General features: G+C 36.0%; 3 protein-coding genes and 1 long non-coding RNA gene across 7 annotated transcripts; 3 read left to right on the top strand and 1 right to left on the bottom strand.

The window, feature by feature from the left end:
• Window positions 1-2,212: 2,212 nt before the first annotated feature.
• Window positions 2,213-6,207, top strand: LOC147550694 (secretory carrier-associated membrane protein 3-like). 2 transcript variants are annotated; one of them, XM_086671313.1, is made up of 13 exons: window positions 2,265-2,568; window positions 2,943-3,008; window positions 3,361-3,477; window positions 3,589-3,651; window positions 3,812-3,845; window positions 3,933-4,055; window positions 4,140-4,202; window positions 4,323-4,416; window positions 4,638-4,683; window positions 4,814-4,881; window positions 5,151-5,199; window positions 5,662-5,727; window positions 5,811-6,207. In XM_086671313.1, exons 1-13 carry the CDS (start codon window positions 2,515-2,517, stop codon window positions 5,895-5,897), a joined length of 930 nt encoding a protein of 309 aa, XP_086527439.1. In that variant the 5' UTR covers window positions 2,265-2,514; the 3' UTR covers window positions 5,898-6,207. The 2 variants fall into 2 exon arrangements, with proteins under 2 accessions (XP_086527440.1, XP_086527439.1); XM_086671314.1 differs by lacking the exon at window positions 2,943-3,008 and having other exon boundaries at window positions 2,213-2,568.
• Window positions 6,208-7,286: 1,079 nt separating this feature from the next.
• On the top strand, window positions 7,287-11,227 carry LOC147550693 (Pentatricopeptide repeat (PPR) superfamily protein). 3 transcript variants are annotated; one of them, XM_086667852.1, is made up of 2 exons: window positions 7,287-8,250; window positions 8,417-11,227. In XM_086667852.1, the coding sequence occupies exon 2, from the start codon at window positions 8,452-8,454 to the stop codon at window positions 10,831-10,833; it is 2,382 nt and encodes a 793-aa protein (XP_086523978.1). In that variant the 5' UTR covers window positions 7,287-8,250; window positions 8,417-8,451; the 3' UTR covers window positions 10,834-11,227. The 3 variants fall into 3 exon arrangements, with proteins under 3 accessions (XP_086523978.1, XP_086523977.1, XP_086523979.1); XM_086667853.1 differs by having other exon boundaries at window positions 7,380-8,250; window positions 8,498-11,227; XM_086667851.1 differs by having other exon boundaries at window positions 7,293-11,227.
• Window positions 11,228-16,495: 5,268 nt separating this feature from the next.
• Window positions 16,496-18,053, top strand: LOC147550692 (uncharacterized). The gene is made up of 2 exons (XR_015238518.1): window positions 16,496-17,665; window positions 17,772-18,053. It is a non-coding gene; the product is annotated as an uncharacterized LOC147550692 (long non-coding RNA).
• A 41-nt stretch (window positions 18,054-18,094) lies between these two features.
• On the bottom strand, window positions 18,095-20,612 carry LOC147550691 (Pentatricopeptide repeat (PPR-like) superfamily protein). The gene has a single exon (XM_086671569.1). The coding sequence runs from the start codon at window positions 20,545-20,547 to the stop codon at window positions 18,604-18,606; it is 1,944 nt and encodes a 647-aa protein (XP_086527695.1). The 5' UTR covers window positions 20,548-20,612; the 3' UTR covers window positions 18,095-18,603.
• Between the last annotated feature and the right edge of the window lie 2,678 nt (window positions 20,613-23,290).

Raw genomic sequence — 23,290 nt, 5'->3', positions numbered from 1 at the left:
AACGGAAGTTGAATCGGAGTTCGGACGGGAAAGTTAAGGAAGAAAGAAGTCGAGGGGCATTTTTGTCTACTTTGGAAATTAGAAAGGTAGAAATATATTTTGAAGGCACCCCTTGAGTGTACTACTAAATGAGAGGGAAAGCCCAACTCCCGAAGTCCCATATCCCCAAGAAGAAGACCAACATGAAATTTTATGAGCACTCCCATCTAAAATGGCCCAAGTCAAGGTCTTTATGACCAAGTCTAGGGCTTGGTTGGGGTTAGAAAAGAAAAGAGAAAAAGTCTGAAAAAGGGGTATCATCTTCTCAATTAGAAATTAGGGTTTAGGAGGAGAGTTTAGAGAGAGAGAGAGAAGAGAACCCGCTGGCCATAGCTTGGCCGGCCGGGAAATAGCAAGCTCGAGCTCTACAACAACCGAGAAGATCTTCACCAGCTCTGGTACAACAACATCTAGGGTTCAGACGAACAACTCGTCTCCGACAAGAAGCAGCTCGGGTATCACCACTGAATAACAATGGTGGTTAGATGAAGAACTCCTTCTTTGACTAGATAGATAGTTATGGGAATTAACTCGCTTTCTCTTCTCTACTTGATGTGGTAGAGCAAGAAAGCTTTATGAGAAATTGCACACCTTATTCAATACCCTAAGGGTCCTTATATAGAGTTCTAAGTTAGATTCCAACCCTAATTAGATTCCTAAAATACCCTTTTGCATAAGATTAAGGAAATAGTGAAAAATAAAAACTAGTTTCTATTTTCCCACTTTGTCCTTGTTGTGGCCGTCCCCTTTAAGGACTTCTAACCTGATCTGGCCAGCCCCTTAAGGGCAGCCCTAATCATGTGGTAGGCCACTCTCATGGGCCTAATTCATCCCTTTTGAGCCCCGACCCAAAATTCTTTCTTTCGGGCCTTTCGTACTATCTTTGCCTAAACTTTTTTAGGCCTTTGGACATATTTCTATGGGCATTATCCATGTATATATCATATATGTCCAATCCCTCTAGGCATATCTTCCGATCAAGTTGACACTCTTTGTGTAACCCGTTGTAGGATCCGGACAAAGTTAGTCGCGAATCGCTTTCGCGATTCGACGATTGTAGTTAGTTTCTAGCTAAACATTACAATCCCTAAATCATCCGGACTTAAAGATTTTCTCATCAATTGTCCTAACTGACAAATTGCTCGCATTGCATCTTTGGTCGAAGGACATCTCGTTCAAGGATAACCACGAGTATAGCGGTAAAAAAAAGGTCTCCCCCCGCACCCCCTCTTTTTAGTTTCTTCTTCGTTAACTCACACTCACTCACCTTCCCTCCCTTTGTTTTCACTCTCTTCAAAGATCTTGCAAGAAAAACCTATAGTTTAGGAACTTGAATAAAGCTTGCTTATGAAGATATTGGTCATCGAGAAAAGAATGGGCGTATGAAGATTAGATCCGTAGCTTCATGAAGATCCAACTTCTGCCCCTCTCACACAGACACACTCTCTCTCTCTCTCTCTCTCTCACTCTCTCTCTCAATGGCAACTATCATAGTTGAATATTAGATCCTTAGCTTCACGAAGATCCAACCCCTCTCTCTTTCTTTAGGACTTTCTTTCTCTAACTCAATGACAACTATCATGGTTGGTGGGTTATGTGAAGAAAAATCAAATAAAATAAGGGAGAAGAACTAAAAAATGAGATATCAAAAAAAAATAGTTGATGGTTTATTGTGCAATTGTCTTGTATTGGGCCAATCCAAGACCCAAAGCATTGCCTCAAACTTGGCCCGCCCGACCATTCACTGGGCCAATCAGAGGGAATGCTTTGGGGCTCAGACTGGCAGACTGGGCCAACCTGAGAAGGCGCCTATAAGTGTCGGTAGTCAATGGAGATTGACCAAATCAACTGAGGCGCCAAGAGAAATTTGGGGTGCGCCTGTAAGATTTTCCCAAGAGTGCACAAAGAACCACAGGTCTTGAGGTACATGAAGACCATTTGAAACTTGTGGTACTATTCTCGAGCGGTGGTTGAGACGTTAGTAGGTATTAACTTTGTAATATTCTGGTCTTTATGTGTGATTGTTTTTGGTTAAAAAATATCAATCATTTAAACGAATCAAATCAAATACGTATCGTCCATCAGTCTCTGGTGTAACGGTTAGACACCTCTCTTTAGCTCATGAGGTCGTGGGATGGAATCCTATAGCTATCAAGATTTACCTTTTAGATTAGACGGTTATCTTACTTGGAAAATGGATGGAGCAGCAAAAGTTGGATTCCATCACCCGCGCGAAAAGTTAGTTACTTATGGAAACTTAATAGTTTCCCTCTCTATTTTTTCCTTTTCTATACCTTCGCCTTTGTTTTCGGGAACCCAAAAAGAAGGACTCGAACTAACCCTAGCCTTTCGAATCTCCAAATCAAATTTCTTCTCTCTCTCTGCCCATCCTCTTCTCTCTCTTGGCGTCATTCATCTTTATCAGTTTCCTGATCTTATCGATCATCTTTTTTTTTTCCGATCACGTTTTCTCTCATGGCTGGACGTTACGAAAACAATCCTTTCGAAGAAGAAGTTAATCCTTTCGCGGTGAGTGATCTTTACGCATTACTTTTTTAAGATCTTCATTTTCATCATCTTTGAGTTTGAATCCATTAGGTTTATGTCAATTTCGTGTTTATTTTGAGAATTTGTGAAATTAGAGGACATACGATCATAATCCGTGATAATCTGTAGTGGCATTTGATTTGATTTGTTTTTTCTGTATTAGGTTGTAATTATTTGATTTGATGAATGATTCTGTTAAATAAAACTCAAAATTTTAGTTGGTGATTGTTAGAATAAATAAAAAAATTCTATAAGGCAGATGAATTATGAGGGATAATCTGATAAAAGTGGTTAATTCTGTACAAATCAGTCACGTAGCGAACAATTTTGATCTTTCGTTGTGGTATTATTGCCAGGACGCAGGAGTTAGGGGAAAAGCTTCAGGACAATCAAACTATGGTGGAGGAGCATTTTATACAATAGTTAGTTTGTGTTTATTGTGAAATATGTTTATATTACATGTCAAGAGATCTTGAAAAAGTTAGAAATAGGTACTTATTGAGGTATGCCTATTAGCCTGGCTTCCGTATCTGGTTTCTCTCTGATCCCAAGTTATTTGGAGGGAAAGGGAGTCTAAAATTAATGGGGCAGGTCAAGGCGGGGAAGGGAGGAAAGGGGTGGGGCTGGGCGATCACATCATATCATTATATCGAAATTACCATTTGATACATGTTATTCGGTTCTTTTATTAAAAATATGCTATTAAAATATTACCTATGGTTCTTCTTCTTCTTTTGTAAATGAAGATTTATCATGCTTTGACCTTGATTTCAGAATCCTGGAGCAGGAACTGTTCCCCCTGCATCAAATTCAAGGCTCTCACCTCTTCCCCCCGAACCTGCTGATTATGATCGTGGTGCAACAATTGATATTCCACTTGATACAACAAAGGTACGTAAGAGTTTAAAGGATTTTCTAGAGGCCATTTTTTGCAATTTATATCACAATGTCTTGGGTGCATGGATATTATGTTCTTAAAAGTCTGTATTTTTCTTAATTTAGGACTTAAAGAAGAAGGAAAAGGAGCTCCAAGCTAAGGAGGCCGAATTGAATAAAAGAGAACAGGTACGTGGGCATATGCAATCTTGACATCTAAGTTCAGTGAGGGTAGTGCCAATATCGTGCAGAGATAGTGCCATTGTTGTTGTTCAACATTTAGTCTCGTGTATATTAAAAGAGTTCATAGTTTCAGTTTTCTCTGTTAACTCTTGTTGATTGTTTATAGGAGCTAAAACGAAGGGAAGATGCTGCAGCACGAGGTATTTGTTATTGTTTGTGACTTTGTTCAACTCATTTTCATGTCTGTAAGTCAGTATTTTAATACGATATTTCGTGTTTTTCTGCAGCTGGGATTGTTATAGAGGAGAAAAATTGGCCACCATTTTTCCCCATCATTCATCATGATATTGCAAAGGAAATACCAATTCATTTGCAAAGGCTACAGTATGTTGCATTTACAACTCTATTAGGTACGTCAAATTTCTGAAGTGCTATACTAGCTTTGCTGTTTATAAATAAGTGAGCCCTTCACATTAACTTTTCACTTTGTGCAGGTTTGTTTGTGTGTCTTGCTTGGAACATCGTAGCAGTTACCACGGCCTGGATTAAAGGAGAAGGTTTGTGTTGAAAAAAATCAACTGATTCCCTTCTTATCTACCTCCCTGTCTATATCTGTGGATTCTTGGCTTGGTGCATTTCTACTGCGTGATCTTGTTCTTGCTCGTCCTTTGTCATAGGTGTAACAATCTGGTTGCTTGCTATAATCTACTTTATATCTGGGGTTCCTGGAGGCTACGTATTGTGGTATCGTCCTCTTTACCGCGCCACGAGGTATGAACTTCTTATATATAATATATCCAAGTTGTGTACATCATATATTCCAGTTAGGCGAGTTTTACTGCGACTTTGTATTTTATTTGGAGAATATCAAAAATAGTTCTCCAAATGTTGGAAGGATCCCAATTACATGATTGCTTTGGTTTGTTGATCTTGTTCACGATGGTAACACAATAAACACAGTGGTTTTAATTGTATCATGGCGTTTTTTTCAGGACTGAAAGTGCATTGAACTATGGGTGGTTTTTCCTCTTTTATGCGGTAATACTCTTGTTGTGAATGATTATTCTCCTTTATCGGGCATTACTTTTTCTGCCTACTTTTGCATAATGTGTCTCATTCAGTATATAAGATAACAGGAGATACTTGCCGTTGTTATTTTCTTTTACAGCTACATGTTGGCTTTTGTGTATTTGCTTCAGTGGCACCTCCTATTATTTTTAAAGGGAAGTCGCTCACGTAAGTTTCTTTTTCATTGTTGGTTCGAAATATTATCTTTAGTTTCTAAACTTTTTCTTTGATTATCTGATTTGACGTCGATAAAATGAGCTCTTTGAATCTTGACCGAGAAAAAAGCTCAACATTCTTCTAAAATTGAATAGGGATGCAAAAGTCAGAAGCATAATAAACGAAAAAGAATACCGTTTGAGCAATAATTTATGTTATGCACCAAAATTCCTCTTATACTTGCTAATTGTTAGTTTCTATCTGTCGTGATCTTGTAACAGAGGAATCTTGCCTGCACTAGATGTTATCAGCGGCAATGCTTTGGTTGGGGTATGTGTGGTGCTTCTTAACAGTAGTATATTTTTCTCTTTATAAGAATCAGCACACGCGTGTAGTTAGTCTTGTAAAGGAACTTTACTTCATGTGCATATAGCGAGGTGCCCAGGATAAATCTTTTGGTTCAAATGTTTTCAGCCTATTATATAACATGGACATGTTTTAATTATCGATATTCGAACTCTTACAAGGTCGGCAGAACTCATCATCTTAGTTGTTAGGTCACTTATTTCTTACAACTTTTTTACTTTTGGATTAACCAATTTTACCAACTGAAGAAACTTGAGAATCCAACAAAAGTGACCCAAGCATCCAACAAGCATTTGGGTATCGATATTCTAAGGTGCAGAAAAAACCTAAAAAGTAGTATCCGTATCAGATAATTTTCACAAGATTTTTTTTGGTGAGGGTGGAAGATTTGACCTGAATAATGAAATTCTTCTCCTTGTTATGCAGGTTTTCTATTTCATTGGATTTGGGTTCTTTTGCCTCGAATCTATCCTTAGCATTTGGGTCATTCAGGTTCATTTTGTACCTTCTGTCATCTGAATTTGCCTCTAAAAATAATTCAATATCTTGAACTCCATGCTTGTCTTATAATGCAGCAAGTTTACATGTATTTCCGAGGCAGCGGAAAAGCTGCAGAAATGAAGCGGGAGGCTGCCAGAGGAGCCATGAGAGCAGCAATGTGATATCATAACTTTCACACTAGCAACAAAACACAGGGAACTCTTTTTCTAGCATTCGCTGTTGCGTTTTTTTGACTCTGCCGTTTCTTAGATTTTTATCAGAAGTGTCTGATGAATATGAATAGGTGAACTAGTAACAAGTAAAAAAGTGCAGGTAATTTTTGACGTTTTATCGTCTATAGACAAAGCATCGATTCACTTTATTTTTCTTTTCTTTTGTTTTTTTTTTGTTTTTTGTTGAGAGTTTCTTTTTGTTCTTGTTTCAACAAAACAACTAACTCTGTACACATCAAAGCAAAGAATTATTTTCCAACTTTTGTATTACTTACTAGGATATAGAAATATTTTGATTTTTTAGTAAAGCTATTCGATAATGGTATGTTAATATTGATTGGAATCATGGCAATATAATTGATGATTTGGTCCGATAATTAACTGTAATCAAATCTGAACTATCTTCCTCAATGGAAAGTTCGTTCGAGGAACACAATTCTCCATTACCAACTACTTGATATGATTTGTGAAGCATACAATCTAGAGTAGGAAAAGGAAGTTTTGTGCTCAAGAATCACACTGTAGTATGTTTCTTCGAGCAGAAACATACTACAGTAAAGAAAGGGTGTTTACACTCTTATAACGGGGGCAACAATTCATTCCCCACAAATATGAGATTGCTTCACAATATACTCTCTAAGATCACGTCATAGTAAGGACTAGATTGTGTTACCGAGAAATAAAAAGAAATTCGAGAGGACAAAATTTTAGGTGGAAACAAAAAAAGTTGGAACTTTTTGTTTCCTCCAAACACCACAGCCTTATATTTTTCAGTTTCTTCTTCTCTCTTCTTCCTCTTCCACTACCACCATCAACTCCTGCACCTACACCGCCAATTATAATCAACGCGGACACACTTCCTCCTCTCTCTCTTCTATTATTCTCTTTTTTTTTTTTTCTCTTTTGTATCTATCTTTTCTCTCTCCCTCTCTCTCTCTCTCACCTATGTTTTGGCGAAGGGGAGGGCCCCTTCGTCGGAACCCTCGTTTGGTTTTCTAGACAAAGGGTTCCGGCGAAGAGGCTCTCTCCTTCGCCGGTATTTACAGAGAGATATGAAAGGCAGAGAGGATGGAGAGAGAGAGATGAGAAGATGAAGAATTGCAGCGAGTTTTTCATCCTTTGATGTTTTATTCTTTGGAAATTTTTTATTTCCCTAAAACATCGATCTATAGACTATTATATAGAACATTTTATAGCAATTTACGAACCAATATGTTAGATTGTTAACAATATTGTCTACATTGACAAGTTAATCTTCGCAAATGTGAAGGGAACCATTTTACTCCATATGGAGTAAGGCACTTGTCTTTCCGTACCTCAAAATAGGAAGGTCAACACAGAGTTGATAGTGTTGACATAAAGTCCAAAACTCTATATTCTGTTAATAGTTTTGAAAACAAAACTTAAGCTTCGGAGCCCCACCCCTCTAGTGTTAAAGAGGCCTCTCCCAGAGCAAATCTGAGGGGTAATTTACATGAAATATATTTCCCTCCGCCAAAAGGAAAAGGCTCGAGGATTGAGAGAGGGTTAGAGAGTGAAATTTGCAGCGGCTAGGGTTTTTCTGTCTGATAAGCTTTAAGAATATTGGGCATTCAATGTTCAACTGTGAACACTGATAAAGGAGGCACCTTTGAGATTACCCAAGCTTGTTAATGGAGGTAACCAATAAACATATGATATTTTATGGTTAAGGAAGTGGGTATCCAACACCGAAAAAGGAGGCACCTTTGAGATTGCCCAAGCTTGATTATCAGATATGCTCTCTGGTTGTTGCACTTCAGGTGAATTAGGGCACGAAAATTTCCACAATTCCTTCCAAAACCCATTATTAATCCCCCACAAGTTTCCAACTTTCCACTCTTTTAAGGTTTCTCTACTTCACACAAGAGATTATAAAGCTAGGGTTTGTCTAGGGTTTAAGCTCCCTGACCAGAGAAGAAGAAAATTACATGTTTTTTCTTTAAATTCACTCCCACCTAATCCAGGAACCAATAACAATTTCAATAAAACATCTTCAATTCCTTTAGTTGGAAATCAAACCCTAAAATCCCTCAAGTGTCAAGTAGCAACATTGGTTCCTCCCAGCCCTAGAAGAACTTCTAAAATCAATGGGAAAAAGAAGAGCAGACAATATGGTGGTCATTTGCCTTCAATTCTACACTCACTTGAAACAGAAAACGATATCGAAAATGCCCTAAATTTGTGGGCTGGGAAGCTCAATCCAAAAGAACAGACAATAATTCTCAAAGAACAGAGGAATTGGGCAAAAGTTCTTCGTGTTTTTCGGTGGATGAAGTCTCAGGTAGATTACAACCCTAATGTTATTCATTACAATGTTGTACTTAGGGTTTTGGGTAGAGCTCAAAAATGGGATGAATTAAGGTTATGTTGGATTGAAATGGCCAGAGATGGTATTTTTCCTACTAATAATACTTATGGAATGCTTATAGATGTTTATGCAAAATCAGGTCTTTTAAATGAAGCTCTTTTATGGCTTAAACACATGAAACAAAGAAGTGTTTTCCCTGATGAAGTGACCATGACTACAGTTGTTCGAGTTCTTAAAGAAGCTGGAGAATTCGACCGAGCAGATAAAATATTTAAAGATTGGTGCGTTGGACAAGTTGAGATTGATGATCTTCATTTGGAGTATGGTAATGATTCTAAATCCGATTCCGATCTTTTTAGTCCAAAACATTTTTTATCAACTGAACTTTTTAAAGCCGGTGGGAGAATCCCACCTTCAAAGATTGTTAATCAGATAGATATGAAGAACCCAATTCAGAAACCTCGACTCGCAACCACTTATAATACAGTGATCGATATGTATGGAAAAGCGGGTCGTTTGAAAGATGCTTCATTAGCATTTTCAGAGATGTTGAAATCTGGGGTGGCACCTGATACGTTCACTTTCAATACAATGATATTTACTTGTGGAACTCATGGGCATTTGTTAGAAGCAGAAACTTTGCTTCGTAAAATGGAAGAAAGGGGTATTAAACCAGATACGAAGACTTATAATACTTTTCTATCCCTATATGCTAATACAGGAAATGTTGATGAAGCTCTTAAATGGTATAGGAAGATCAGAGAGGTGGGTCTTTTCCCTGATTCTGTATCCCATAGAGCTATAATTCATATATTGTGTGAGAAGAAAAGGGTTTCAGATGTAGAGTCTGTGATTAAAGAAATGGAGAATTTTGGTAAACATATTGATCAACAATCTCTTCCTGTCATTATAAAAATGTATATTGGTCATGGGTTACTTGATAAGGCAAAGATTATTCTTGAAAAGTGTCAATTGGAAGGCGAGATCTCGTCTAAAACTTATGCAGCTATAATAGATGTGTATGCAGATAAAGGGTTATCAATCGAAGCTGAGGCTGTTTTCTTTCGAAAGAGAGATTTGATAGCTGATAAGAAAGATGTGGTTGAATATAATGTCATGATTAAAGCGTACGGGAAATCGAAGTTCTATGATAAAGCTCTTTCGGTCTTCAAAAGCATGAGAAGTAAAGGGACTTGGCCAGATGAATGCACTTACAATTCTCTTATCCAAATGCTTTCGGGTGGTGATCTTGTTGATACTGCAAAAGATCTTTTAGTCGAAATGCAAGAAGCTGGATTTAAACCTAGTTGCACAACCTTCTCTTCTATTATTGCTAGCTATACCCGTTTAGGTCAGATATCTGATGCAATAGATGTTTATAAAGAAATGACAAAAGTAGGAATTGAACCAAACGAAGTTGTTTTCGGGTGTTTGATTAACGGTTTTGCAGAAGCTGGTATGTTCGAAGAAGCTCTCCATTATTTCCACACCATGAAAGAAGTTGGAGTTTCTGCCAATCAAATAGTATTAACCTCTCTAATCAAAGCTTATGGTAAGATTGGTTCCTTAGAAGGAGCACAGGAGCTTTATGGGAAGATGAAGGAAATGGAAGGTGGTCCTGATATAGTTGCATCAAATAGTATGATCAATCTGTACGCAGAACTTGGGATGGTAACTGAAGCTGAATCGATTTTTCATAAATTAAGAGAAAATGGTCAGGCAGATGGGGTTTCCTTTGCCACCATGATGTATCTCTATAAGAACATGGGTATGCTCGACGAAGCCATTGATGTAGCTCAAGAAATGCAAGACTCAGGTCTGTTGACGGATTCTGCTTCATATAACAGAGTATTAGCATCTTACGCGACTAATGGATACTTAACAGAATGTGGTGAACTGTTGAACCAGATGGTAAAACAAAAGATTATGCCCAATTTCGGTACCTTTAAGGTATTATTAACGGTGTTAAAGAAGGCGGATTTTCCGATAGAGGCGATCAATCAACTGGACTCTTGTTACAGGGAAGCAAAACCTTATGCTTGGCAAGCCATAAAAACTTATGTTTTCTCAGTTTTGGGTATGCATGATTATGCATTAGAATCGTGCGAGGCTTTAATGAAAGCCGAAGATGGGCTCGATTCAATTGCTTATAATGTTGCAATCTACGCTTATGGGTTTTCTGGGAAGATAGATAAAGCTTTGAATATATTCATGAAAATGCAAGACGAAGAGCTAGAAGTGGATATGGTTACTTACATGAATCTGGTTGGTTGTTATGGAAAATCTGGAATGGTTGAAGGAATTAGAAGGATTTACAATCAACTGAAGTACGGAGAGATTGAACCAAATGAATCATTATTTGAAGCAGTTATATCTGCCTACGAATATGCAAATAGGCGCGATCTTGCTGAACTGGTTAGACAAGAGATGAAATATGAATTCGACTCTCGGGAACAAACTGAATCTGAAAACGAGCTGTCTATCTCGGAACATGAAGAAGAATACGACGAATACGATTCATTTAAGCGTCTGGAACCGTTGGATTCCGACAGTTGAGGTAATGTACCGATTATGTACAGAAAGTTTATTCTAGATATAAGTTATTTTGATATATGAATTCAAGATGATCTTATTACAATAGCAATGTGATAGTCCCACATCGCTCACGAGAGAACCCGTAGCCTGGGCTATAGGTGTTCGTTCAAACTTGGCAAGTGTCGAGGCCTTTTGGGTGGGTTCGTGTAGCCTCCAGGAATAATACCCCGTACCTGTTGGGCTGTTGGGCTTGGGTCTAGGTGTTTAAAGCGGGATAATATCGATAACTGCTAAGGCTTTGGGCGTCACAATCAACCATTGTAAACTAGATATTGTTTTAAAACTACTCCTAGAGAGTATAGAAATGTATTCATATATCAACTCTTATATCAATATAATGATCTGTTTTCAGTAATTTCTGTGCATTTGTTTAAGATTTGAAACATTGGGAGGTGACGAAAGTTGACTCTAACTCAACAGGTTAAATAAGAACTTGACTTGTTTCCAACTGATCTGGCAATGGCCCGTCTGTCTGTCCGTCCGTCTGTGCCAATTGTGTTTGTTGTGAGTTTGACCACCTATTAATTATATTCTTGTGCCCTACTCCCTATGTGGAAGGCACTAGAATGGAATTCAATATAGTATTGTAAAAATGTAAGTATTTTCATGCTGAAATGCCCATCAAATTGTATTTTTAGGAAACCCTAAATCCATTGGTGATGTGGGTTTGTGACCGTATTTTCTTTTTTTTTTTTTTTTTTTTTTGATGAGATACCGTATTTTCTTAATACCATGATCAAAACAATCGACAAACTAAATCAGTATCTACCATTCTTATTCTTGACTGTGTCAAACAATATGATAAAATACTAGAAACCATGTTGCTGATTATTGTTTCTGACAATCTCATTCATTTTCTGGACGTCAAACCTAACTCGAAAATTTAGTCTTCTGGTAGAGAGTTCCTTTTTTTTTTTTTCTGACGTCAGATTTGAAATTTTTTCCAAAATTATACGCGTTATAATCCAGACTGTTTATTTTTGTTTTGTTAGTGACCTCTGACTTACTAAATAACTCATTCGATTTTGTGATGTGTCTATTTGAGTCAAAAGGAGTCAGCTAGAGTCAGATTCAGATACTATAATAAACAAGTGCCATCTTTTTGTGAAGGCAAACCTACTACTACTCCCAATACGCACGTGTTTCACATGAACATAAAGAGTACAAACAAATCAAATGTTTTGTCCTTTTAACAATTAAGTAAAAACCAGATTCTTCTTGCATATAATTTAGTGACCAAATTACCCTCCAGTCACCGCGTTACGCTTTTCCCTTTACGGAAAAGGAAATAGGATACCAATCGTAAATCTATACCTTAGGCAAGGGTAATTATGAGATCTCCATTACTATATAATGTGTCCTAAACTAAGTAATCAAACAGCAAAGTTGTCTGAGAAAACTTAAACCCTCTTCCTTCCCTCCTTAATCAAAAACCCAGACTCTGTTTTTGAAATTTTCTAGTAATGGGAGGTCAAAGAAATTCATCAATGATCAGCAACAATGGTGGATCAAGATTGTACAACAGGCGTCCGATCCCCAAGAGAGGAAAGGTGAAAGCTGGGATTGCCATTGTATTAGCTCATTCTGTAGCTTCATTTTTCTCTTCTAATGGCAGACGCTCTACCACTCACTTCATCACTTCTAGCTAGCCCTAGCTCATCAACCCCATGTTTTCCTAAGGAGAGAGAAAGAGATTGTAGAGAGAGAGAAATAACAAATTTTGTATGTCTTTATGAGATATTGTGAGCTTCCATTGTTCATCATGATTTCATTAAATCTGTAATGTGTAATTTTTAATGTGATATTTTCTTTTTAATATTATGATCATCTTCTTATAAGATCCATTTTGATTCTTGTAATATTAGCAAAGAAGACAAAATGCTTTAGTGGCTAAAATCTGACATAGACGACCTAGATTTGACCCAATATATATGTAGAGAAAAAAAAAATGGTTGAACCCATGTTATCCACATTGTGCTCTATTGCGCTCTTCTTGGATAATGGTTTATAGTCTTGGGCGACATGGGTATTAAGGGGGGGGGGTAGTGGTTGGGGACATTGGGGGACATTTTCATGTCCCCCAATGTCCGTGTTATTGGTTGGGGACATTTGAAATGTCCCCAAATGTCCGTGTTATTGGTTGGGGACATTTCAAATGTCTCCAAATGTCCGTGTTATTGGTTGGAGACATTTCAAATGTCCCCAAATGTCTGTGTTATTCGTTCGGGACACGAAATTAGGGACATTTCAAGACAAATTGTTTTTGGGGACATTTGGAGACATTTTAGTGTAAATTTGGAGAGCTTTTGGAGAGAAAATGTCTCTCAAAATATGGAAGACACTTGGGGACATTTGAGTAAGGAAGATAATAAAAATAATTATTACCAAATCATATTATAATAATATTATCTTATTATTATATTACTACATTATTGTATTATTATTATTATTATTATTATTATTATTATATTATTATTATTATTATTATATATTTGAGTAAGGAAGGTAATAAAAATAATTATTATTATCAAATCATATTATTATAATATTATCTTATTAATATATTAATATATTATTGTATTATTATTACATTATATTATATTATATTATATTATATTATATTATATTATATTATATTATATTATATTATATTATATTATATTATATTATATTATATTATATTATATTATATTATATTATATTATATTATATTATATTATATTATTATTATATTATATTATATTATTATTATATTAATATTTAACAATATTAAATAATAAATATTTACCAATTGTCCATCAATGTCCACAGATATCTACAGATGTCTACGAAAGTCGAAAAATATATATTTGAAAATATTAATTAATTTTTTTTTATTTCATTATTGTATTATTATTATTATTATTATTATTATTACTATTATTATTCTTATTATATTATTATTATTATTATTATATTATTGTTATTATTATTATTATTATATATTTGAGTAAGGAAGGTAATAAAAAATTATTATTATCAAATCATATTATTATAATATTATCTTATTATTATATTATATTATATTATATTATATTATATTATATTATATTATATTATATTATATTATATTATATTATATTATATTATATTATATTATTATTATATTATTATTATATTATTATATTAATATTTAACTATATTAAATAATAAATATTTACCAATTATCCATCAATGTCCACAGATATCTACAAATGTCTACAAAAGTCGAAAAATATATATTTGGAAATATTAATTAATTTTTTTTATTTCATATGGTAAGACGGTAATAATATTAAAAATAATAAATATCAACTAAATATCTATCAATGTCCACAGATATTCACGGATGTCTACGAAAGTCGAAAAATATATTTTCAAAGTAGTAGGGCAAATTTATTTCGTATGATTAGACAATAATGATTACATTAAAATAATAAATGTCTACCAACCGCCATCAATGTCCTCAGATATCCACAGATGTCCACAAAAGTCGAAAAATATATTATTGAAACATGAGTACAAATATATTATTTCATATGGTTTGACAATAATGATAATATTAAAATAATAAATGTCTACCAATTATCCTTCAATGATGAGATAATAATAATAATAATAATAATAATAATAATAATAATAATAATAATAATAATAATATCCACTACACATTTTGTCCATGGATTCAATATGTTGAAATGTCCCCAGGACATTTTGTCCATGAACCAAATGTCTTGAAATGTCTCTGAGACATTTTGTCTATGAATCAAATGTCCTGAAATGTCCATAAAGACATTTTGTCTACGGACAAATGTCCCGAAATGTCTTGAAATGTCTCTGGAACATTTTGTCTCTGAGTGTCCTCCAATGTCCTGAACCACTACCCCCCCCCTAAGTATAAGATAAAAGGTTTACTTATGAAGACCATCTAATTCTCCAGAAAAAATCAGTTAAAACTCTCTAATTATCCCTACTAGTCGTCTAGACCAACATAATTCCCTAGAGAACGAAGGAATGGTTCTATTCTTCAGAAAAAATCAGTTAAAACTCTCTAATTATCCCTACTAGTCGTCTAGACCACCATAACTCCCTAGAGAACGAAGGAATGGTTCTGCTGCGAAGAAGGATTGTACTCTGCACAATCCTCCATCTAAGCCGGCCTATAGTGGTGGGGGCCAAGCAGAGGCGGAGCCAGGAATTTGAGTATGGGCGGGCTGAACTTATATCAAGGGTTCGCGAAAATTTTTCTATACACCCCCTTATCATAGTGCTAGTTCACATTTTAACATTTATATTTAGAAAAATTTAGAATTTTGGCTAAACTACATCATTGTATCATTGGATCCATATCTATCTTTAATACAAAATAGACATTATTAGATTTAATACTAATAGAAATCTTTGTGGATGTTAATATATGAACTAGTTTAAAATAGTGAAGAACTTTATTGCTAGTAAGGAAACTAGTTTAAAATAGAGGAGATACACAAGAATTAGACCTTAAAATAGTGAAGAACTTTATTTATGTTATAGTTGTCGATGTTAATAGTTGTGGATGTTAATATAAGATGTAGTTTAAAAAAAGGAACAAATATAACTAGCAAGGGGACTCGAACACACGACCTCATGGTTATCAACCTCTTGGCTTACCAACTGGGCTGCTGAAATCTTTTGTTAAAAAGCTCAACGCGAAGTATAAATCAAGTGGGAAGACTCGGGCTACGTCGTAAAAAAGCCAACAAAAGGTAGAGGTTATAGGTGGGAAGACCCGGGCTGCAGCCCGGCTTAGCCCACCTATAGCTCCGCCCCTGGGGCCAAGAGGGTGGCATATGGAATCCAAAGTATGCTTTATGCTTCACTAATGAGTTATTAGTGAAACTAATGAAATACGCCCGTGATATATTTAATTCAAATAGAGGTGTCTTCTTTTCCAAAACTTCCATACCTATGTAATGCCCACACCCCAAGAAATTTTTCTTTCTTCTGCGCCAAAGATAAACAAAAATGCTAGAAAACAAGAAAAACTAGGCAGACTTAAAACATGTCGTTTGTTGAGATTAACCCTTCCAATAATTTTGATCTACGAAACCACGAATCACGGTAAATCACATAAGATTTTTGTTTAGATTATGCCTAATTTTTCTTGTTCCATAGCATTACTCTTTGATAAAAGATAGTTTGCCATTGATGTGGTATTAAATGTCAAATGTTATTGCACATGAAAGATACTATAATGTTCTTACACATGAAACATACCATGAAAGATATCAATGGATTGTGTGGCTTTGCAAAAAATAGGTTCACACTATCAACATCGTGGTCATAGAGTACTACTACACGTGAAAAATCTATGAAGTAAGTTTACATACAATGAATTCCAAGAGACTATTAAGATTAATCTGTAGTCCGTCTACATCAGACTTTTGGTTTTAGGTAGCGAGAGGTGTTCTAACCCCTGCTTTTGTATATCAGAAGATGTCTTAATCAAAATAAAAATATCCAACAGTAATCAAGACACATTTTTATTCTGAAAAAGGGTTTGGTAGACCTAATTGGTTTCTCCATAAAACTTAAAATGCCAAGAGAATGTGTGATTACAAGGACCTTTTATAATCGAGATATGCTCTTACCCTAATCATTTAATAGTTCGTTAGATGCCGATAATATCTCATAGTACTCCAGACTTATTCATCATTCTGAGATTAAGTCTGGATAGATGTATAAATACATATCTGTCTACATAATAGTGCCGACTCAATTTAGGATGCCCTAGTTTGGGGTTGGAAAAAAGTCTGAAAATTCGAAATTTGTCATCGAGTTCGTTAGTCCATGAACACCCGAAAGCTGGAGACAGATTGAACCTGAAAAGCCCATTGGAATGAACGGGTTGGACTTTGGTTTTGAAGTGTTACCTGTATGCCGTATGAACCAAAATCTGCTCTTAAAAGCGCCCTTAATTAAAAATCAACGTCAAGTGGGCTTAGGTATTAAAGAAGTCCACTGGCTGATCGTTGGGTCCAACCCAGACGACTTTCGGTCCAGGACTTGTGGCCACTGGATATCAGAACACTAGCTCATATACTGATATACCCACGTGTTCGTTCACTTGCCATTCCAACAAAGGCTAACATGGCAACGTAAATATAATCCCACAGAACGGCCATCGGGTATCTCATCTGATGTCTCATCATGCTAAACATCAAGATGTCTCCTTCTTGTCTCTTACTGGATAACCAGACGATAACTGCCAACGTTTCTTCCGTCATTACCTCTCACGAATATACCTGTACATGCGTTACAGTATCCTTACATTCAAAATAACAACTCGTAACGGGTCAATGTATCCACTAAAGGAGGCAACTGGCCTCACTCAACTACAAAAGGAGGAGGCTAGCGACCAATGAGATCATCTGAATGGAATGGACGCAAACTTTTAATCCGAGCTTTACGCCCAATCTCTCCAGATAATGCTTGCATCCTCTGTCTTACCGCGGCTGCTGGCACAGAGTTAGCCGATGCTTATTCCCCCTGGCCCGACTCGATGAGAGACTAAACCTGTGGGCACCCAACCCTGCCCGATTCCTACCCCTGCCTAGATATCATATAGGGGAGGGACAAAGGAGTATGGGTGCCACTCAATTCACCAGAAGTTTGGTGAAGCAGAGGAGCAAAGAAACATTTGATTCCTCATTATGGTTCAAATATCACATGGGATAAAAGGGCAACATAGTCATTCTACTAGTGGCAGCGACTTAATTAATTTCACTTACCAAAGGCAATTAATTAACCTTTCTCCTATATAAAGCAAGTCATCTACTTAAGATCAGTACTAACAAGAAATTCTTCTGTTCTTCAATTGATATTTGAAACGATCATGGCAGGTTCAAGGAGTCCTATGATCAATGGTGGTGCTGAATCTCCAAGATCTTTTAATGGCCGTCCGGTTCCAAAGAGAGGACAGGTGAAAGCAGGAATTGTCTTCGGATTCGCTCACTCAGTAGTTTCACTCTTCTCTCCGACTGGCCAACGACATTCCACTCGCTTCACTCAGCAAAGTTATGGAACCTAAATTCAATTCCTATAGTCTATTCATGTATATGAGTTTATTGTACAGTGGGAATATGCAGATTTATCATCTTATAAACGATTAAGGTTCATTTTTATGTTTTTATCTGACTTGATGGTACGTGACGAACAAACAATCTGAAATCCAATTTGGGTAAGAGTTAGATTTTCGAACCTGAAATGAACAAACATTATGGAACCCAAATGATATTTACCAACATTGATATAAAGAAACAGTTGTTGTAAATTTCTCAGCTCCATGGACCTGCCATTACAGTGTTTATCTTCTTCTAAACCTGAGGTTGCTTCCCCCAAGACCTCTCAGACACATTTGTGCTGAGACGTGCCTCGTGTTCTTCAAGTAGTAGTTGAATCAAATGACTGATAAATTGCATCATACTAGGGTATGTTATCAGATAATGTTGAATACAATTCTATCTTCTCCCCAAGACCTTACAGATTGCTTAGCTGTTGATTCTCCTTTAATCATCACTTGAAATGAAAGAACAACCCATGTTCTTCTCCTTGAAGAATCAGGCTCTTGCATTTCCAATTGTACCCGTTACTCACAGACAGGCCTCTCATTCGATGGTAGGTATGGTTGACAAACACAAAAAAAACGCGAAAATGTACACTTTCCACTCAGTCTTATGCTTCATTGAAAATCATAGATTCTGTATCTGATGATTCTGAATCAGAAGCATCTTCTGTCATTTCCAAGCTTCTGGGTGATAAGGAATTAGCTATATTAGGATAAGAACCCAAATACCTATTGATCTCAATCCAACTCTTACCCGGCAATTTCTTTATTCGTCTTTCTTTCATCAACTTCCTTATTTTTAAAGCATCTTCCCACTTTCCAGCTGCTCTATAGATATTAGCAAGCAAAACATAGCTCAAATGATAATCGGGTTTTAGTTCCATCATTTTGTTTGCAGCTCGTGAAGCAACTGTCAAATCCGAGTGAGCTGCACAAGCACCAAGTAGTGTTTCCCAAATAGACAAATCGTCTTTGAAAATGGAACTTTTAATCAAATCTTCAGCTTCTTCTAGTAACCCAGCTCGACCAAGAAGATCAACCATGCAATTATAATGCTCAATTCCTGGATTAATCTTGTAGTTTTCATTCATTAACTTAAAAAACTCTCGACCTTGATCGATTAAACCAGTATGACTACAAGCAAAGAGTACCCCAATGAAACTAATATAATCTGGCTTCGACCCTTCTTTTATCATATCATTAAACATCTTAAGAGCTTCCTCACCTCTACCGTTCTGAGCAAACCCACAAATCATAGAGTTCCAAGTTATCGAGTTTCTAACAGGAATTTCTGAAAAAACAGTTTGTGCATACTTGATTAACCCACATTTTGCATAAAGATCAATAAGAGCAGATTCGACAACAATATCTTTCCATCCCCCTTTTCTCACATATTGGCAATGAACCTCTTTCCCTTGTCTCACAACTGCCAAACCCGCACAAGCTCGAAGAACAGTCCCGAAACTGTACAAATCATTTTCCTTCTTCATCTCTCTAAAAATCTCAAGAACCGACTCAAAATCACCATTATGACAATATGCACCAAGAAGTGCACACCACGAAACAGAGTTCTTCTTCGGCATTCTATCAAAAACTCGACGAGAATACTTCGCAAATCCACATTTCCCATACATATCTACTAAGCTACTATCAACAACAACATTACCACAAATTCCAGTAGTTACAACTTTCCCATGAACTTCTTTGCCTTGTTTCACTCTTCTTAGGTTTCCACAAGCTGTCAAGACACTTCCGAACGTAAACCCATCTCCAAATAATTTATAATTTCTTTGCATCAAATAGAAGAAACTTAATGCCTCTTCGTACTGATCATTCCGGGTAAGGGCCGAAATAACAGAAGTCCAACAAACAGAATCTGGTTCAGTCATTTCATCAAACAATTTATATGCATCTTTCACAACCAAATTCTTTCCATACATATCAATTAAAGCACTAGCAACTACATTATTCTCATGAAACCCTCTTTCCAAAACAACTTTATGAAAACATTTACCAAGTTTCAGATCACCAAGATCAGAACTTGCTTTGATTACTGAAGAGAGAGTATAAGCATTCGATTCAACCCCAAGTTCCAACATTTCAATGTAAATTTCTATAGATTTTTTGGGGTTTCCAGCACGAATAAATCCACATACCATTGAAGTCCAAGAAACCACATCTTTGACAAATAAATTATTGAATACTTTCTGGGTTTGTGAAAAATCAGGGCAAAGTTTGAAGTAGCAAGAGAGTAAGCTATTACCCACGAAGCGATCGTATTCGAGACCGGTTTTAATGATTTGGGATTGGATTTGGATTCCATGGTTAAAAGAATGAGCTTTAATACATGTTTGTAAGAGAGAAGCGTATACGATTGATTTTATATGAATTTCACGAGGATCAGTTAAATTGAGGAGATTTAGAGCTTCAAAAAGAGATCCAGATTTGCAGAGATTGAGTATTTTCGATACTGGAGATAGGTATTGTTGGTTTTCTTTGAGATTTATAGGAGAAACAGAGCAAGTGTAATATCGTTTGCTAAAAAGCTTCATTAAACTGTAGAGAGAGAGAGAGAGAGAGAGAGGTAGAAGAAGAGCTAGGGATTTACCGTTACCCACCCGCCGTCTCTTTGAATTTGAGTTAGCCAAATTTTCTTGGGCTATAAGTTTGGCCCAGTTTCCAGCCCAGTTGGACAAGGCCTTTTAGGAGGCCTAATACGTTCGACCATACCTCTTTTACTCATCCGGAGTACTTGGGTACAAGATATTCCAAGCCGACTATAGGTAGAAATCCAATGTAGCTTCCCATGACAGGTACTTCCAATAGTTCTTGTCGACTTTTGTACCAATCATGGGACGACACATCAGAGTTCTGTCCAGAATCCGTTCGAAATTGCTTTATACGTAATATTTTAGTTTATAGCTTTACAAATTCTCCACTAGAGTTTTACACCTAGCTCTTAAATTGCCGACCACATTATTCTGAAGAGAACAAAAGTTTACGAAGCTATAAGTTGCTTGACCTTGTGAATTACTAGTGCTATCATCAACGTATTTAATTCTGATGGGATACAAGTTTGAAAAGCCCAAGAAAGTTTGACAAAGTGTAGTAAGTTACTAAGTTGGAGTGCCTTTAAAAGTATGAGGTTGTTCATAACTTCATATTCTTGTCTATCTCATGAGAAATAACTCTTTTTTTTTTTGAGAAAATAAAAAATAACTCTTGACAATAAAGTTTTTCTCATAATTACAAATTTGCGGCCACCACCACACTTTATATGTTTTTTTTTTTGTTGAGGTTCCACACTTTATATGTTAGCCGTGCAAAAAGCTTTTTCTTTTTTGTAACTTTCAACTGTATAATAGCGAATAGATTTGAGCATTTTGGGATAATTTTTGTCCAAAAATGAATTCCAATCTACTTTAGTTCATAACAACTTACAGATTTTCAATAAAAACAATTGTTATATGCTTTTTTTTTCTACATTTCCTCTTGAGAAAATAAAGAATAGTATTTTTAAAAACCTACAAACAATTAAATTTCTTTGATTATCAATTGATTGTGTGATACCTAACTCTCAAACAAGCAAGAGAACAGATTCTATGAGTTCATTGGTGAATTTGGATTGCGAGGAGCTAACAAAGCCATGCATATTCTAATATAAACTTTACAAGTAAAATACAATGAAACACCAAAATATGAGTAAATTGAGGTGGTGTCATAAATTTATTGACTATTGTGCTGCGAATATAACAACAAATTTGTTGATTACTAGCAAGAGTATATGTCTAGTCAGAATTTATGCCTAAGAAATAAAACACTTTTCTTTCTAAATCTTGTCTGTATACGTATTTTGATAATGCCAGATATATTTTCTTCATATTTAGGTCTAGTTTGGGAAAATAGAAAAATCACCACAACTCTTTGGGGGTGGGAATAAATGAGGTCACCCATGTGATATGTAGAAGGAGAAACCATGAATTCATGCGAAAAAACAATTGCAATATCATATGCTGACTAACACCATATTGGACCAATTTGCGCAGGAGCCAGAGATATGAGTTATGTGGGGGCCATGGATTAACTTAAACTTACAGAAATGAAGAAACAATAAAAAAAAAAACAGATCAATTTTCTTCATTTTGTATTTTGAACAGTTAACACTACTAATCCACAAAGGAATGAACAAAGTCAAGTTACTAAGGTCCATTCCACAAGATAAAATTTGTAATGTCTTTCTACAATGTTTTATTTGAGGCTTTCCAATATTGAATCCAAAAGTTAGGTGTTTGTGTACTGCCAATGGATTCTCAGATTATCTTCGAATAATGGTGGCTAACGGGTCGTGTTGCCTTAGAAACGAACCGACACGACTCGTTTATAAGGCAACGGGGCACGGAACAACGCTTGTCGTGCCGACCCTTCGCGGGTTAAGCGGGTCGTGGCGGGTCTAAGATTTTAAGCTCTCAGACCCGTCAACCACGACAAATCAGAAACATGACACATAGTCCGCCACGGTTTGTGACGTTCTTAACCCGGCCGCCACGGTTTGTGACGTTCTTAACCCGCCACGCTGACCCGTTAGAAACGGGTATTTAATTTACAAAATATTATTGCTACTTTGTTGAAGGTAGTTATTAATTAATGAAAAATACATAAATTCTAAAGTTTAAACAAATATCACAATGTTTCACTTGAAAATATTTAGTGTCTTATTTTGTTACTTTTTTTTACAAGTAAATAAATAATTCGTGAATGGACGGGCAACAACTGGCCCATTAGTCACGACTCGGCATGGGTCGTTGCCATGGGGTGTTTCCGTGTCCAGAACTTTTGTGATCTGGACACGGCACAGAACGACTCAAAGTCGTGCTTGTGGCGTATCTAATACACCAGGACTGTCGAACGGGCCGTGCCGCCACGACACGACCCGTTGATCACCACTATCTTCGGATGAACTACATTTAGACATTTCAAGATATGTGAGTAAGATTTGACGATTGGCAAGAATTTAAGATATTTGAAGATATTTATGAAAAAGATCCATAAGATTGGGCTTCATTCATTTAAAGTGTCTCTTATAATCGTTCAATATTATTATTAAATAGATATTTTATAATTTTCTGGTAATATTATGAAGGGTAATTCTTTCTTGGTGTAATATATTTCTTAATCAAAGAGGATCCAACAGCTACATTGATTTGTGAGATGATTTTGGAAGATCTAACGGTCATGAGCTCATCGAATCACCACTCATACATTATTGATTTTTTTGTGGATATTGATTACAGGGGA

The sequence above is a fragment of the Eschscholzia californica genome, unplaced genomic scaffold (assembly GCF_041429995.1).
Source record: "Eschscholzia californica isolate CP2 unplaced genomic scaffold, dmEscCali1.0.p SCAF_3, whole genome shotgun sequence".
NCBI lineage: Eukaryota > Viridiplantae > Streptophyta > Magnoliopsida > Ranunculales > Papaveraceae > Eschscholzia > Eschscholzia californica.
The sequence above is the reverse complement of the archived record's forward strand: the minus strand, read 5'-3'. Positions and strand labels throughout refer to the sequence as shown.

Excerpts from the sequence above, each read along its gene's own strand:
- LOC147550694 (XM_086671313.1), top strand. The coding sequence starts at position 2,515 with ATGGCTGGACGTTACGAAAACAATCCTTTCGAAGAAGAAGTTAATCCT. Across the intron at positions 3,478-3,588 it reads TTCCACTTGATACAACAAAG|GACTTAAAGAAGAAGGAAAA; the intron begins GTACGTAAGAGT and ends TTCTTAATTTAG. Across the intron at positions 4,684-4,813 it reads GGTTTTTCCTCTTTTATGCG|CTACATGTTGGCTTTTGTGT; the intron begins GTAATACTCTTG and ends TTTCTTTTACAG.
- LOC147550693 (XM_086667851.1), top strand. The coding sequence starts at position 7,705 with ATGCTCTCTGGTTGTTGCACTTCAGGTGAATTAGGGCACGAAAATTTC.
- LOC147550691 (XM_086671569.1), bottom strand. The coding sequence starts at position 20,547 with ATGAAGCTTTTTAGCAAACGATATTACACTTGCTCTGTTTCTCCTATA.